At 59.1% G+C, this 17352-nt stretch overlaps 2 protein-coding genes across 2 annotated transcripts; one reads left to right on the top strand and one right to left on the bottom strand.

The window, feature by feature from the left end:
* Window positions 1–1619: 1619 nt before the first annotated feature.
* LOC137911964 (plakophilin-4-like) lies at window positions 1620–10508 on the top strand. Its single transcript, XM_068756307.1, is given in 23 exon segments — window positions 1620–1760; window positions 3279–3391; window positions 3557–3591; window positions 3871–3997; window positions 4338–4488; window positions 4592–5033; window positions 6485–6535; window positions 6538–6645; window positions 6822–7023; window positions 7105–7237; window positions 7333–7546; window positions 7628–7811; window positions 8098–8215; window positions 8482–8676; window positions 8763–8779; window positions 8781–8934; window positions 9002–9152; window positions 9236–9428; window positions 9490–9574; window positions 9659–9776; window positions 9874–10005; window positions 10107–10180; window positions 10251–10508. Coding segments are annotated over 23 exon segments (3393 nt in total). The 5' UTR covers window positions 1620–1622.
* Window positions 10509–11466: 958 nt separating this feature from the next.
* LOC137911962 (kinesin heavy chain-like) lies at window positions 11467–16644 on the bottom strand. The gene is given in 25 exon segments (XM_068756306.1): window positions 11467–11709; window positions 11797–11898; window positions 11984–12200; window positions 12292–12396; window positions 12489–12560; window positions 12655–12715; window positions 12795–12896; window positions 12979–13088; window positions 13156–13350; window positions 13420–13746; window positions 13832–14038; window positions 14119–14187; window positions 14261–14451; window positions 14527–14675; window positions 14757–14905; window positions 14986–15090; window positions 15180–15304; window positions 15386–15407; window positions 15409–15474; window positions 15555–15610; window positions 15706–15754; window positions 15837–15941; window positions 16013–16086; window positions 16177–16264; window positions 16522–16644. Coding segments are annotated over 24 exon segments (2853 nt in total). The 3' UTR covers window positions 11467–11709; window positions 11797–11812.
* Window positions 16645–17352: the final 708 nt, after the last annotated feature.

A 17352-nucleotide genomic window follows, 5' to 3' on the forward strand; every position in this document is an offset into this window, starting at 1 on the left:
AATTTATTCCGTCCGGCCTCAGATTAAATACGTTAAACGGCCCACGTGATGTTTCCCGAGCATTTTGAGTACCGACCTTGTCATTAGTAGTAATTTGTAATGTAAGAAAATGCTCTCCTAAGGATTTATTTCGGGAGAACATCCAGATTCATCTGAAAAGAAACGCCGCGCCACGTTCCGCCACGCCGTTCCGTTTGTCCGTTGGCGCTTTACCGTTTTAGTGACGCTCGATATGAGTTTACGGCATAAAGGATGGCGAACCTACCGTCCATCTGGTTTACTTTAATGAACTGATGCAGTATTTACTATTGAAAGTGTTTTTTTTTCGCTGCCGTCGTTCTTTAGCGGCTGAACGCTCCGGTCCGCCCTGAAGTTAAATATCTTTTATCTTGTTTTTATGTTCATTTGATCCGTTTTCGGTTGTTCTTTTGTACCAGGAGTGTAACTAATGCAGCTGGACTCGCCGTGCACACACACGCACACACACACACACACACACACACACACTCTGTTCTCATTCAAATAAATGGCATGTGCATGAACCCTGTGTCGTTGTCTGCTCATTCAGATGCTGCGGTCGTCATGGTGACGGCACATGAATGCATACAAATAAAAGAGATGATTATCTGAGTTTCATTTTATGCAACATTGCAGGACGGGGAACTTTAACTGTTTTACGTAATCCCTCTAAAAAGGGGCCGGAACTATTTATTGGATGGATTCTGACTCCTCATTTCAAACGGGCTGATTTGAGAACCGAAGCTTCAGAAACTCCGAATTTAATCAACCTTGGGGAGGGGAAAACACGCGCTCCCACGCGCGCGCGCACGCGACCTGCGTCCTTCCTACCCGGCGGAGCTGCTGCGCTGCATCCGAGCCGCTCCTGCAGCACGCGCGCGCGCACACACGCACGCAACGTCAGCTCATCGATCACCGACTGAATCGAAAACCAATCCACAGCCGCGCGGTGACGTCACGCCGCTGCTCGGTAACAGTCGCGGGGCGGGTAGGAAGGCGGCTCATAGGCTCGGTGCGGCGCGGACGGAAGGGTGCGTTGAAGCCCCCCCCATCACTGGATCAGAGGAGCGTGTGGACGCGCACGGGACTATTTTCGCGTGTTTATTCGTGCGTCGGCGCGTGGCGGGATGTAGCGGCGGAGTGGGGCTGCCTGGCGGAAGACGATGGCTGCGTAACGGGACGGATCGAGCCAGCTGTGGCCTGCGTCTAACGGCAACATCTGGCCGGTGAGTCGCGCCGTCAGCCGCCGCGCTCCGGGGCTCCGGGGCTCCGGGGCTCCGGCGTGCCTCGAGCACTGCTAGCAGCGTGCACGCGCACCTGCAGAGGCCCATGCGTAACCTTTAAGGTAAAAGTCCCGCCGCTGCATGCGTGAGAACAAACGGGGTGACACGCGCCAGCCAGCAAAGGGTTAAATCCCGCCGTCAGCCTCGTGACTGGTGTTATTACTGCGTGACATCCGTCTCCATGGTGATGTGGTCCCACAGTAAGGTCACAGACCTCGTCCTCAAAGCCAGTCCCTGCAGGATCGTCTCTGTCCCCTCCTCACCGCGTGTCCTCCTGCAGGTCAGACAGGGCGGACGAATCACGGTGAGGTGGACATGGACATGGAGGAGGGGGACGGGGACGGGGACGGGCCCCTGGGAGTCAGAGAGGGGCCGAGTGGTCACGGCCTCCCACCGGGCACCAACGCCGCCGCCGCCGCCACCACCACCAACAACCTCCTGGCTTCCGTCAAAGAGCAGGTAGGAGACGCCGAGGACATTCCGTCTCCAAATGAGGGTGATCCACAACGGATGTCCACGCTGGGCCTCCTCTAGTCTAATTACATTCCATCCGACGTCGGTCTCGCCGTCGGCTGCGTGTTGCCAGAGCGACAACGGTCCTGACCGTCTCCCCCGGTTACCTGACGTCGACGTTTCTGACTGTTCACACGGTTCTGCTAACCAAACAGAAACACGCCGTGCGCACACGCAGCAACCCTCAACGTGGACGCAAAGACGGTCTGGGACGGGCGGAGCGAGGCGAAGCACACGTGCTAAATAGAGCACATCGCCGGATGTTTCTCCACTACGCCCATTGAGCCCGTTGAAATGAGGGGCGCGACAGACGTGTGCAGGGCGAGGGCGAGGACGGTGTGCGGTTCAGGACGCCGTAGGGACACTTCGACCTTTTACGGGTTAAAGAATCCTCCTCGAGGATATTCCTCTCAGGACTTGCTCGGTCGCCGTTCGGGGCGGCTCTCGGGCGTTAGAGCAGGATTTGCCGTGTGAACGTGACGCACGGCGGCGCCTCGTAGGGCTCGAGGGGTCACTCTGAGTCTGAGGGGTGAACCGCTGCTGTCGATCCAGCGCCCCCCCCGTCAGCTTTCTGCACCGGGAAGCAGATCTGATCCGCAGTGCAGAAACGCAACTTTTGTTCACGTCCCTAAAAATACCGCTCTCTTTGCCTCCCATCGAAGGTGGGCGAGTGGACAGACTGTTTGACTCCCTCCGTCTCTGCTGGCAGACGGACCGAGCTCGAGGCAGAAGGCAGGAAGCGTGGCGTCCTGGTTGTTTGGCGGTTAGTAACCGGATGGTTCCGTTAGGAGTCACACGGGTCAGGGGCGCTGAGATATGATCCAGCGATGTCCTTTTTATCGTCGTCCTCCTAGAGACCGGCGTCTCTGCTTGTCCTCCTGGTTTGTCGGGGACAAACATCCTGAGAGGTTAAAGCGGCGTTTTAAGGCCTTTAACGGTGGCTTTCCCTTCTTTAAGATGGCGAGCAGCGAAACTAGGCCGAACATTTCCCGGAGAGCAGAGATGCAGTCTGGATAAGACACGGAGAGACAGGAAAGACGCGGCGGTCTGAGTTCGCTGTTCATCACACAATGAACCGGAGCGAACGGTCCGGCGGCGTCCAGCTGGTGCCGGCGGCGGCGCCGGGCCCGGCTCCAGACGTCACTCCCTGGACCCGGGGGAGGCTGTCACAAGGAGATCTGTCTCTGGACTCGTCTCGCGTTCTCATCTCGTCACTTTCTGTTTTGCCTTTTCGATCATTTGATCTTACTCCACAAAAACATTCATGATTAAATCAACATTTTGTACAAAACCACTGAGCTGGAGAGACAGTGAAGGCATCACGTTTGGGGGTCATGTGACCCCCCATCTGACCTAAATAAAAAAAAGAGGCCGTCACAACGACCAGATTAAATTTTAGATGCAACTCCAGCAGGCAATCGAACCGCGATGTTTGATTTAATCGCAGCTGGAACTTCTTTGCAGGAGCTCCAGTTTGAGCGACTGACTCGGGAGCTGGAGGAGGAGCGACAGATCGTGGCGAGCCAGCTGGAGAGGTGCATGCTCGGAGCAGAGTCCCCGGCAGGAGACAGCAGCAGGTGGGTTTGATAACAAGATGCGCGTTTCATCAGAGAAAACTTTCGTAGCTTTGATTTTAGCCCAACAGTCAGCATGAAGTCATTGCAGGAGTACCTCAGGGGTGTGTTGTTAGCCCAGAGGTTTTTATTTTTTTGTGAACATAAATGTTCCTCCTCTCCTCGCAGCTCGTCAGAGAAGTCGTTTGCATGGAGGTCTGCAGGTAGGAGTCATTTACATTTATCACGCGTAGCTTTCATATATGAAACGGGCCCATTTACTATCCTGTCAAGGTCTAATGGCTGTGGCTCCTCCCTCATTCCTCACTGTCTGCATCCGACGAGGCAAAAGCGCAGCTTTAAAAACGCCGTGAAAGACTCGCCACATTTGGTTTTCCAGAACAAGAGGATTAAACCTCCAATCAGATTTGCCCTCTTCCGTATTTAGCGTGTCTAAATATGTGCGTGACGTGCTGGACGGGCGCTGCTTAACGTGAAAGCAGATGGTTTGGCAGGCGGCGAGTCAGGGGGCGGAGTCACGGAGGCGTCTGGACGTCCCGGGCGGCGCCTGGAGGCCGAGGAGGGGCTGTACCTGCCGGAACCGGACCGCGCCTCCCTGCATGACAGTGAGGCTCTGTTGAACGTACACGCCGTGCGGCCCGACGTTTATAGCGTGTTTCGGTTTGCATGAGAATCCGCCGCCTCGCCGCTGCCGGACTCTTGGTCCGGAGTCCATCTCGCTTTTAGTGGAACGCCAAACATGGCCGCCGGTTAAACGCGGGTTGTCCTCGGCCCGGCTTGTGTTGGTATAAATATATCCCTACGCGCCTCCCTCCTTGTCCTCCTGCAGGAGAAAGTAGGGCAGCCACGGAGGCTGATCCAGCAGGATCTCGTCTTTAGAAGCTCAGAGCAGCAGCTGCAGATCTTCATCCCCCCCCCCACCCCCCCCCCCCCCTCGTCTCTCCTCCTCAGGGGGCCACTCGGCCCAGATGACCTCGTACTCCGACAGCGGCTACCAGGACAGCAGCGTGAGCTACTACAGCAACCAGAACGTGGTGCGTTCAGAGCCCCGAGCGTCCGCGTCCCGGAGCCCCCGAGCCGAGGGCCAGGCCTCCGGGCCGGTAGGTCGACCCCCCCCACGCCCCCCCCCGCCCCCGCGTCACGCATCCCGTCCCCTCATCGATGCAAACGGTGTTTAACTCAACGCCATTCCGTCTCCTCCAGGTGTCGGGCCGGATGCTGCGGAGGATGGCCTCCCTCCCATCCAGGAGCCAGTCCCCCGGAGGCGGGACGGCAGGAACCGTCTCTCCCTCCCGCGTCTCCCTGAGGACGTCTCTCGGCAGCGCCTACGGGTCGCCCATCCTCTCCGAACCCAAGGCCCTCGCCGCCGTGTTCCCGGGCACCGGCATGCCGCCCTCCTGCCCCTCGCCAACCTCCCCGGCGGATGCCATGCAGGCCTTTGGTGGCGGGGGAGGAGGCGTGTGCCGCCTGGGCTCCACCCTCTCTCTGGTGGAGGGGAGGGGCCTGGCGGCGCGCTCCGGGATGACGGCGGTGCCGCAGCACTACGGCTCCACCCTCCCCAGGCAGAGCCAGCCGCTGGGCTTCGGCGCAGACCCATACGGCCTGTACCAGAGGAGCGCCATGCCCCGCCCAGACAGCCTCATAGGTCAGTCCCACGACCATATATGGTCAGCTCGGTGGTTCTGGGGCCACATGGTGCAGATAACAGAACGCGTGTTGAGTGGGCGGTCCGGCCTCAATCGGTTTACCCCCAAAAGATGAAACCGGGTCAAGTCTGGGCCAGAGAGCCTCAGACTCCGCCTCCAGAGTGGCGCGGCATCATTTCCTCGTTCCTTCGTTTCCCGGTATTCCAGGGCTTCCTGGGTTTATTCCATCGAGCTGCGTCACGCCGGAGCTTTTTATCCCGGGGAGCTCCATAAATGGACGTTTTAGTCCGATCGCCGCTGCTGGGATTGATCCAACCTCCTTTGATGCTCGCCAATATGACAAACAGGGATATTTTGAATCCAGATGTGCTCCTAATCTTGCCGCGCAGCAGCTGTAAAGCGCTCCTTCACGCGTCTGCAGCTGCTGTTACCTTGGCAACAACCTCCCTCCCTGGGTTCGGCCCGGAACAGGTGGCGCCCAACGATGATGGAGCTTCATTCGCCGTTACGGACTTCAGCTCCTCTTTGATGGGGACGATGCTAAACCTAAAGTCAACGACGGAGCTGAGAGGAGGACGATGAGGAGGGTGAGGAGGAGGAGGAGGAGGAGGAGGAGGAGCCCTGACATCCCTGGAAATCCATCCTTTGACTTTGTGACTGCTCTGACTGGTAAAGACAACCGAGGCTGGATTAGAAACTTGAGAGGGGATTATTCCGTCGCCGCCGAAATCTGCTTTACAGACGACTCGTCGAACTCGGGACTTAAAAGCAGCCGCGCTGACGACGGATGAGGAAGATGAGCGTCTCTTGCAGCGTGTCCTCCTCTTGTCCCGTCCCCGCTTCGCTGCGGACGCTGCAGCCGTGCAGATTACTCCTCCCACTGACCCATATAGAGGCGTCTCGATCGCAGAAAAACACAACTCACCGGAGCGCCGGGTCAGTGGGCTCGCTTCGCCGGAACCGGGCGGTCCCACCTGGGGGTTGAGACACGACGAATGTCCTCGTGTCCAATGTGGATCCTCAGAATCAGACAAAGGCGTCACGGACCGGTGCCGGGCCGCGGCCCGTTGGTTCTGGGTCCATTGAACCTAATACGTGGAGTAAATCCTTATTCTCAGAGATCCTGCAGAGCCACCATAATCTCAGATTACAGGCTAATAGCGATAGATTAAGATAACAGATGATCTGTTTTTCGGTTCCGGGGACGTGGGTGACTCCCCGATTGAAGGGAGGCTCGTCCGGCGTCTCCGACGTCACGGCGACAGCGTTGTGTTTGGTCTAATCTCCCCACGGCCTCTAATCTGCGGTGACGTCATCATCCAGGAAGTGAAGCGTGGGATGGAGATTTGCCGTTTTGCTGCTCAGAAACGTGTTTATTCAGACACAAAGTGTCCGGATTTAGTCCGTCCCCCTCTCTAACAGCCTTTTATGACGTCCCGTGTCCCCGCAGGGCTTCACAGCTCCTACGCCGGGCACATCGACCCGGATCTGAGGGCGGCCTTGTCCCCGACTGTCACACGACGCCTGTTTTTGATGAGCCGACCTTCCACAGCCCCCTGTTCCACAGCCCCACCCACGACGCCCAGGGCTCCCTCTACAGGAGCCACACAGGTACTGCTGCAGCGGGGTCAGACTCTGCACACGAGTGAGATTTGATGTGTGCATGAATTCAGATATGTTTTCCAAAGAACTCTGTGAGGTTCTAAATCCACGAGATGAAGGTCTGTTCCAGTCTGGTGGAGATTTAAGCTCCTTTAGAACTGTCTCTGTCCTGCCCCCCCCCTCAGGTTTGGGGACCCTCCCTCGGACCGGCAGCCACTGCGGCGCGCTGCCGTACCAAAGAAGCAGCTACGGGCTGAGCACGGCGGCGCTGTACGCCGACGCCTACAGGGTCTCCGGCGAACCCGTCTTCTCCCATCGCCACTCCGGACCGGCGGACCGGGCGGCCACTCGGACCCCGTCCATAGAGAGCATCCACAAGGACCCCCGGTAGCCCGCGGCTCACACCGGGACCCGGGCGTTGTCCATCTGCTGCGATCCGAGTCCTGAAGGGTCTTCCTGTCCCTGCAGGGAGTTCGCCTGGCGTGACCCCGAGCTGCCGGAGGTCATCCACATGCTGCAGCATCACTTCCCCTCCGTCCAGGCCAACGCCGCCGCCTACCTGCAGCACCTTTGCTACGGAGACAACCTCATCAAGGTGGAGGTGGGTGACCGGACAGACGTCAGAGACCCTCAGGTGGAGGGTTAGTTAGGCCCCTCCCTCCAGTGATGTCATCACTCCATCACGCATTGCTTTAGGTGTGTCACCTGGGAGGGATCCAGCACCTGGTGGACCAGCTGGACCACAAGGTGGCCGAGGTCCAGAAGAGCGCCTGCGGGGCCCTGAGGAACCTGGTTTACAGCAAGGCCACCGACAACAACAAGGTGGCGCTGAGGAACTGCGGCGGCGTTCCCGCCCTCCTGCGCCTCCTCAGGAAAACCACGGACAACGACGTCCGCGAGCTGGTCACCGGTGCGTCCGGCGGCGGCGGGGGGGTTTGGCGTCGGCTGAAGCTGAGGCTTCAGTTTGTTCGTGCGACCCTCTCACCCGTAGGCGTGCTGTGGAACCTGTCGTCGTGCGACGCGGTGAAGATGACCATCATCCGTGACGCCCTGACCACGCTGACCAACACCGTGGTCATCCCCCACTCGGGCTGGAGCGGCGCCCCCCACCGGGACGAGCACAAAGCCAAGTTCCAGTCCTCCCTGCTGCTGCGTAACACCAGCGGCTGCCTGAGGTGAGCCCGCCCCCCGCCCCCACTCCTCGCCGTTAATAGTATAGAAATGCATTATGGGAGACGTATGCTGTTGTGCAGTCTCCCCACGCCAGCGCTCCATTAGCAACAGCCAAAGCCTTCTATTGGAGGATCGGCTCGCTCCTTTACTGTATCCGGGCAGGATTTCAGGCCACCCTGTGGGGGGATTCACACACTGCAGCTCCATCTGAATGTGTGTGTGTGTGTGCGCGCGCGTGTGTGTGTGTGTGTGTGTGTGTGTGTGTGTGTGTGTGTGTGTGTGTGGCAGGAACCTGAGCTCAGCAGGGGAGGAGGCGAGGAGTCAGCTGCGATGCTGCGAAGGTCTGGTCGATTCGCTGCTCCATGTTCTCAGGGTCTGCGTCAACACCGCCGACTACGACAGCAAGGTGCCGCCCGGCTTTACCGATCCATACTTATTGATCTGCAGTCATAGATCAGAATAGTGATCTCCTTTGCACCATTATCCTCATCGGATTTTATGAGCACAATCACTGTCGCTAAATGAAATCGATATTCAGAATGATCAGGATTACGCTTACAGAACTTATACATTACTCTGACGCCCCCAAGTGGTCAGCGGTGCACAGCACCAATCCAGTATAACATATCATAGATTAACGTTCTTCATTTTAAATTCCCTGCCCCGCCTCAGATCGTGGAGAACAGCGTCTGCACCCTGAGGAACCTCTCCTACCGGTTGGAGGTGGAGATGCCTTCTTCTCGTCTCCTCGGCAACCAGGAGCTGGACACCCTGCTGGGCTTCTCCTCCCCGGCCAAGGAGCTGGACTACCTGTGCTGGGGCAAGAGGAGGCGTGGCAGGAAGCGAGGCGGCTGGCCTGACGAGAAGGTGCAACGAGGAGAAACGAGGAGAAAAGCAGCATTTAGGCTCAGACCCAAATGTTCCGACACCTCCGTGTTTGTGTCTCCGTGCAGTGGGACGGCGTCACGCCCACCGGGGTTCCCCCAAACCCTGAGGGGGGCGGAGCTTCTCTGGCACCCAATGGTGGTGAAGCCCTACCTCAACCTGCTGGCGGAGAGCTCCAACCCCTCCACGCTGGAGGGCGCCGCCGGATCGCTGCAGAACCTCTCCGCTGGAAACTGGAAGGTCGGTGCCTTCCTCCCCGAACCGGGCCTCCTGTAGAACCTTTAAGCGACTAAAACTGTGCCCGCAGTTCTCGGCCTACATCCGGGCGGCGGTGCGCAAGGAGAAAGGCCTGCCCATCCTGGTGGAACTACTGAGGATGGACAACGACCGGGTGGTCTGCTCCGTCGCCACTGCTCTCCGCAACATGGCGCTGGACAGCCGCAACAAGGAGCTAATAGGTCCGAACACACAGGAGGGAGGGGGGGGGGGGGACCTTTCTGCCAGTTGGACTAAAGTCCAGGTTCCGTGTGTCACCCCGAAGGAAAGTACGCCATGCGGGACTTGGTGAACCGGCTACCCGCCAGCAACCCGTCGGTGCTGTCGGACGACACGGTGGCGTCCGTCTGCTGCACGCTGCACGAGGTCACCAGCCGCAACGTGGAGAACGCCAAAGCCTTAGCCGACAGCGGAGGCATCGAGAAGCTGGTGGACATCGGCAAAGGACGCGGGAAAGGGTAGGAGGGGAAGGGAAGGTGGGGGGGGGGGTCGGCAGCTTCTCACACGGAGACGTTGCAGGTATTCCGGGAAGGTGGTGAAGGCGGCGGCGCAGGTGTTGAACACGCTGTGGCAGTACCGGGAGCTTAGGAGCCTCTACAAACAGGTGTGTGTGTCCCCCCCCCCCCCCCCCGCTTTACCGTCAGAACACGCCTTCTCTTTGTACTCACCGAACCTCGTGTCCACGCAGGACGGCTGGAGCTACACCCACTTCATCACCCCCGTCTCCACGCCGGAGCGGGACCGCTACCTGTCGCAGCCGACCCTGCCCACCAGCCCGATGCAGATGTCTCCCGTCGTCCAATCGGGTAAGCAAATCCGGTCTGAAATACGGGCAAATAAAGCGACAGAAACATTCGTCTGAAATGGGACGGGGTCTTCTTCTCCTCCCCCCCCCCCCCCAAGGTGGCAGCGCCACATCCTCGCCAGCGATGCTGGGAATAAGAAGACACAGTACGAACTACCAGAGGGCGCAGCCGTCTATGCAATTCGACACCTATTACGGAGACAACAGTTTACACAAGCAGCAGCACACAGGTGGGCGTCCCTGGGTGTCCCGCAGGGATCAGTGTTCGGACCACTGTTCATAAGCGCTTTTTAAAATCTAATTCTGAATTACATTGGATTTTCAACTTCAGGGTCCGAGAAGAAAACTCCCTATTTCATCGGGACATATTCCTCCCAGTCGGGAGAGGACTTGAGGCGGTCCCAGGTGAGTTCAGGGGAACGACTGACGGAACCGGCTCTTTGGGTCAGTCCTCACATTGCCGTTTGTCTTCCAGCACACAGAGCCATTTTACGACGAACCCGACAGGAAGAACTACAACAGCTACCGAATGTACCTGTCCTCCCCTCAAGGCTACGGCGAGGAGCCCCACGAGGACGAGCCCGTCCCCCTGAGCCCGTCCTCCCCGGACGGCTACGCCGGCCAGTCGCTCCGGCTCAAAGCCAACACCAACTACGTGGACTTCTACTCCACCACGCGGAGGCCTTCGAACAGGGCCAGCAAGTTCAACGGCTCCCCGGACTCCTGGGTGTAGAGAGGACGCGGACAGCGCGCGTGTCCCGTGGGTGTTTGTGTGTGTGTGCGCGTGTGTGTGTGTGTGTGTGTGTGTGCGATCGCCGCCGTGAGAGAAGGAAAGGTGCATGCGAGGGAGAGGGAGCGCCACAGGGGAGCACCTGGGGAACCTTTTAGAGACTCGGAGAACGCGGGGAGGGGGGGGGGGGGGACATCGGGTACCTGCCCGTCGGTATGTTGGCCAAAAGTGGTGTCTCATCAAGTGCGTGAAATATGTGAAGATCCATTTGTACAGACGCTTAATGGCTTAACCGTCCCGTCACATTGTCGTATTCGGTGTGTAGAGCTTCACCTGCGGTCGGTCGGAGGAGACGTTTCCATTATTTATTTAAGGGTTATTATTTTTATCCGTTGACTCACGACCCAACCAAAATCTGTCTGTTCCGTCCGAACCCGACGATGATGTGCAACGTTACCGAGGGAACTACCGTGTGTGGGGATTAAAGATTATATCTGGACGTCGTGATCATCGCCTCATTGTGACACACCAGTGAGCGAAACGAAGGTCAAATAGCTACGTCTTTATTAGCGCTGAATGCAGGTATGATGCAACAGGAAGTCCCCCCCGCCCCCCCCCCGAGCATGCCTCGGAGACACGCTCCGGGTCCATGCACTTACATTCCTTTATTGATCTCGAAGGGTGCAGCCACCCCCCCCCCCCCCCCCCGATCACTCAAACAATCAAAAGGTCCGACTGGGAGGAGACTCCGGGCCCGAGCCAGAATTCACCCGAGGGATTACATGTCTCACCTCGACTGGGAGGAGGAGGAGGAGGAAGAGGGACGTCTGAGAGGGACCGTTCCCGATCAAATTCTGGTGGACTGCTGATTGGCTGATCAGCGTCCCTGTGGATATTCAAATTTCAATGTCGCGACTTTTTTTTGGGACTTTTTGAAAGAACTAAAAGTCAGGTTTGTTTCTCGGCGACGGTGAAACGAGGCAGCAGGAACGACCTAGCGCTTCCTGTCGCTGCTAAAGCGTCTCCGTCTGCACGAACGGGATCCGATTGGCTGACATGGTCTTAGAGGGAGGGGCCTCAGACGTCTACATTCAGTAAATACTACATCAGAGCTGTACGTGAACTTGTGGCTCGTGACGTCCCCTCATTGGTGCTCCAGTGGAAAGGGGTGGGGCTTGTTGTGGACATGCGTTGACTTGCCGGTCTGCAGGAAACAGAGCACAGACGTTCTTACGTTCAGAATGTTTCTCATCTGCCGAATCGGGTTGAAGACGTCACAGACTGTTCTCACGGGGCTAAGCTTGGCTTTAGCTGTGGCTGTAGACTCCTCCCCCCCGGATGGAGGCGCTGACGGGGGACGGCGGCGGATGACGGCCCGGCCGAATCGGCTTAGCTGAAGCGCAAAGGAAAACAAAAACAGCCGTTTTCCCGTCTTTCCTGTCGAAGCCTGAAACCTTTACATCCGACCGCCGGCTCACCGATCTGCGCCGACAGCCCCCTCCTGGCCATGTTCTTGGCCCGGACGGCCTCTTTGATCCGGTCCACCTCCTGCTGGTAGCGCTTCCGGTCCCTCATGGCGTTCTCCTTGGCCTCCCTCAGGGCGCTCTCCAGGGCTCTGACCCGCTCGGCCGTCGCCCGCAGACGCTTCTCCAGCTTCGGCAGCTCGCAGCGAAGGTCCGCGTTGTCCCGGACCAGCTGAGAGCGGGAAGGACAACCCGGCGGCGTTGCCGTTACGCTAACGGTAACCGAGGGCAACAGTCCCGCCCCCCCCCCCCGGGGTCGTTACCTGCTTGTGGACCTTGGTGAGCCGCTCCAAGTTGTTCTCCAGGAAGGAGATCTTCTGTTTCTGGGCCACGTTACCAAGTCCCTCCTCGCCGTCCAGCTCTGCACTCTGAAACACAGCGCTCAGTGTCAAAGGGCGACGCCCACAAACAGCGGGGGGAGCCACACCCAGAGGGAGGCGGGGGGGGGGGGGGGGGTCACCTTTTTGACCCGCATGCTGAGATCCTGAACGAACAGCTTTCGCAGGCTGTGCAGAGTCTGCAGCTCTTTGGCCTGGAGGAACAATTCGGAGGAGACGACGTCATCGGTACCGAAATGTCCCCAGACCCGGACCCGTCCAAAACAGGGAGGACATGAGACCACTCACCACGGTCTCCTCCAGGCCCTTCAGGTCCTCCCGGGCCTCCTCCTTCTGCTCACGCAGAAGCCTGGACACAAATCAGGTGTTACTGAAAGACACAAAGTCCCCCCCATCAGAGGACACAATCCTGCAGTCAGAGGTTCTACGTGAGTCTCTGCAGCTCCGCCTCCTTCTCCTGCTCCTCGGCCTTCAGTTTCTCGCAGTCCGACGCGTGTCTCTCCTGCTCCAGGAGCAGACCCTGGTTCAGGCTGTCGGAGGAAGAAGAGGGGACAAAATGAAGGACGGATTGTGCCGCGCTGCGCGTCTTGGAACACAATGACGCGTCCTCACTCCGCCAGCTCGTCCAGCGTCCTCTGCTTGTCCTCGATCTCGTCCCGGAGGCGGCCCAGCTGCTTCCGATGCGCCTCCTTGTGGGTCTCCAGCTGCTCCGCCAGCGTCTTCTGGAGACGTCAGAAAACCACGATCACTCGGGGATCTAGGTTCGGGTTCGGGTTCGCCCGTCCTCACCTTGACGTCTTCGCCTCCAACCAGTCCGCCGATATCCCCCTCCTTCTCGTGCCCCTTCTCTGAGAGCGACGCGTGGAGGTGCGGCCGGAGTCCCGCGAGCTCCTCGGCGAGGACGTCCCGACTCTCCTCCAGCTGCCTCCTCTTCCGCTCCGTGTTCTGCATGTAGTCCGTCAGAGACCTGATCTTGGCCTGATGCTGCGAGCGGAGGAGGACGGCTCAGAGGGGGGGGGGGGGGGGCGTGGATCGCCGTGCGGAGACGCTCACCTGGGACACGAGGAGGTGGCAGGAGCCCAGCTCCTTCTCGTTGGCCTGGATCTTGCGCTGCGCTTCAGCCCGGCTGCTCTCCAGCTGCCTGCCCCGGTTCACCAGAGACCTGACCTCGGACTTCACCTTGCAGACGTAGAGGCGCGCCGCGGTGAACTCCTCCTCCTCCTCCTCCGCCGCCGTCTTGACGTCGCCGGCGCCGACGACGGCGCCGATGTCGCCGAGGTCCCGCAGCAGGAGGTTGAGGACCTCGGAGGCTCTCCTCCTCTGCAGGCCGCTCAGCTCCTGCAGCTGGCTGAGCTCCTTCTGCACGGCCGACAGCAGCGTCTGTCCACGACACGCGCGGGGACGTCAACGTTGGTTGCTCCCGCCCCCCCCGTCCCCCGTCCCCCCAACGAGGAGGCGCACTCACCGCCGTGTGCTGCAGCTCCTCGCTCAGCTGCAGGTTGGTCCGGTCTCTCTCCTCCACCGCTTGGCTCTTCTGGTCGTAGTTGATAGCCAGCTCCTCCAGGGCCTGCAGCACCTCCTTCACCTCCTCCCTGGCCAGCTCGTTGTCCGCCTGCAGGCGGCGTAGCTCCTCCTGGATCTTCTCGTGGTCGCGGCGCGTCGATGCCAGGAGCTAACGAGGAGATCGGGGGCTGGATTTAAGACGGCGCACTCCCTCACGCGGACAGAAGGAACCTCCTCCTGAGGCATCACCTCCTCCTGGTCCACCATCTGCTCCTTCAGCTTCTCGGCCAGCTGGCTGTGCCGGTTGATCTCGCCGTCCTGTGGACGGCACCTCCCATCAATGGCGTCTGGTTTCTCCTTCTCCTGCTGCCAGAGAGGGAGGAGGACTCACCTTGTCGTCCAGCTGTTTGTACAGGTTGCTGACGTCCTCCTCGTACCTCCTCCGCTCGTCGCCGCCGCCACCGCCGGCGGACACGACTCCTCCGGCCGGAGTCAGGCTTTCGATGGCGGGCGTGTCGTCGCGCGGCTCGGCGCTCTTCTGATCTTTGGCGCTCAGCCGCTCCTCCTCGGGGACGTCCTCCCCTGTAACATAAACCCTCCCGTTCCTGGCACCTCCTTAGGAGGCGCAGGAACTTGGAGGATCTCCGCCCGACTCACCGTTCCTCCAGCGGCTGAGTTCGGCCTCCAGCCGCCGGATGGCGCTCTTCAGGCTCTTGTTCTTCTCCTTCTCCTTCCCGTATTTCTTCTTCCACTCCTCCGCCGTCAGCTCCAGGTTGACCGACACCGTGTTCTTGATGGTCTTGGCTCTGAAGCGGGGGGGGGGACACAGAGTCCGGTCAGTTTCATCAGACGGACGGGGGGGGGCTGGGTCGGAAACGGGTCGGGACCTCTGTCCAAACATGAGGGTGGACTTGGTCTCGGCCTCGTTGTAGACGGACGGCGAGCAGCAGACGATGGTGGTGGTGCGGCAGTTCCCCCCCAGGGAGTCCTGCAGGATGCGCGTCATCTTGCTGTCCCTGTAGGGCACGTGCGTTTTCTGAAACATAAAAGCCACACGCATGACGCCGAAGACTTCAAAAGGCGCGACTCTTGGGGAGGCGACGGAGACTCGCCGACCGTTCCGTCAGCCAGAGCGGCGATGACGTTCCCCAGCGCCGACAGGGACTTGTTGATGTTCTTGGCCTCATCCAGCACGGCGCCCTCCGCTCCCGTCTTACTGACCTGTCCAACGAGCCGGAGCACACGTTACACCACAGAACCCCCCCCCCACCCCCCCCTACCAGCTGACCCGACCCTGAACCCAGGACGACCTTCTCGCTGCCTGCCAGGTCCACCAGGCAGAGCTTCCCCGACAGCTTCTTCTCCGTCTCCGTGTTCTCCTGCTTGATGTTGATGAGGAAGATGCTGTGGCTGCGGGAGCTGTGTTCGTTCATGTCTGCCGGGGGGGGGGGGGGGGGTCAAGGTCAAAGGTCATCCGTTATCTCCATCTGGAAATGGAAAAGACGAGGCACCGTACTCGTCACCGCCACGTGCCGGTTGGGCTTTGCCCTCGTCGATGACGTCCATCACTTCCTCCGGACTGGACACGAAACGCTCCGTGCACCCCTGCCACACAGAGAGTCGCCATGGAGACCGGGTACCCGGCCCACGGCTGCTGCCGGGACGCCGCCTGAGACTCTACCAACCTTCACGTAGGGCACTCTGTTTTTGTCCTCGTGCACGGAGAGGTTCGTCTTGGACACTTCGGACAGAACAAACGGCGACTTAAAACGTCTCCCATCGCCACGGAAACTAACCCCAACGTGCGCGAAAGATGACAGAAATAGTCTTCCTGACCGTCCAGCAGGTCTCGGATCTTGTCCAGGTAGATTTCAAAATAAGACACCTGCAGAGAGAGAGAGACGCCAGACTTTTAATTTCTACTTTTCCTTTCCAGGCAAGAAGAACGATTCTTCGCCGTTTCCCACCTTGATGTGGAACTCCAGGTTCTCGTCCATGGAGTAGATGTGATCGAAGATGTCGTGGGCGATGCGGGGGATGATTCCCATCAGCTGGGGGTCGTGCAGTTTGCCCTGAACTCGGCAGAACGGGATTAAAAGCGGATTATTCTACCACACACTCGACCCCGAGAGTCCGGTCTCACCTCCATGGTGTGCGTCTTCCCGGAGGACGTCTGCCCGTAGGCGAAGATGGTCCCGTTATAACCGGCCAGAACATCTGGAGCGACACAATCAGAATCATTGAACCGAGTCCCGGAACCGAGTCCCGGAACGAGTCCTCCCACGTCACCGGGTCGGAGGCGCCTACCTTTGACGATCTGCTTGGCGCACTGGTCGTACACGCGTTCCTGTGACGCGTCGGGAGGCAGCACGCGGTCGAACACGTAGGGTTTGCTCTGTAGGGGGGGGGGGGGGGGGGCGACACACACACACACACACACACACGTTAGGGACACGTGATGAGAGGGATCTAGTCAGTGTGTGAGCAGGCGGCCTATCGGGTGCATCTCTGAATCTGGACTGGAGTCCGTGTTGGGATTCTAGCGTCTCCTCTCCTCTGCTGCGGGACGACTGCCCCGCCTCACACACACACGCACACACACACGCACACACACACACACACACACACACACACACACACACACACACTTGCCGTTATGACCACCGTGTCGTCCTCTTTGAATCTCGGGATGTACTTGTCCCCCCGGCTGATTTCGGCCTGGTTCAGGGGCCTGAAGCGACACACGACTCTCACGCCGCACTCCGACGCGTCCATCACGTCTGCTGCTGCGGCCGCCGTTCACTCCGCACCCTGCAAATAACGCACAAACAAATAAACAAAGGGGGGGGGGGGGGGGGGTCTGATTCGAGCAGGGTGATGCCCGCAGTGAGGTTCAGGGACCGGGCGGGGCCTTGGAGCTTCACCCAGGACCAAACTCACCGGCCAGCCGTCGGTGGAGTGTCTGCAGAAGGTGCGTCCTAGCGGCGGGGGGCGAGCAGCGTGCGCGCTGGCCCGGGTCTGCTGCGTCAGGAGTCGGACACGCAGGGACCACCGCATCCGTCCTGACTTCCATCCACGGCGCGCTCCCGGGGCGCCGACGCGCGGCGCGCACCCGAGCCCCGCATCAGCACCACCGCCGCTTCTTGCTCCCCGTGCGCGCGCAACCAGAATTTAATTTCACGTCTAATGAATCCAATTAAGACACGAATGTGTAGAGTGGGCGCTATAATTAAACTTAATATATTTAACTTATAACTACGAGGCGTTAACGAAAGTACTTTAATATATTTAACTTCTAAATCTAAATAAATGATAAATAAATAAAATCTACCGGACTTGACTTTAGTAAAAGCCGCAACAAAGTTGAAACAGGAAATGATGTCACGCTCTTACCGTCAGAGGAGGAGGAGCCAGAACTACAGCCTGTCATTGGCTAAATTATAAACGATGCAGTTCGATGTAGGTCCATAAAGCGGTTTTAAG

Source organism: Brachionichthys hirsutus, chromosome 24, assembly GCF_040956055.1.
Source record: "Brachionichthys hirsutus isolate HB-005 chromosome 24, CSIRO-AGI_Bhir_v1, whole genome shotgun sequence".
Taxonomy (NCBI): Eukaryota; Metazoa; Chordata; class Actinopteri; order Lophiiformes; family Brachionichthyidae; genus Brachionichthys; species Brachionichthys hirsutus.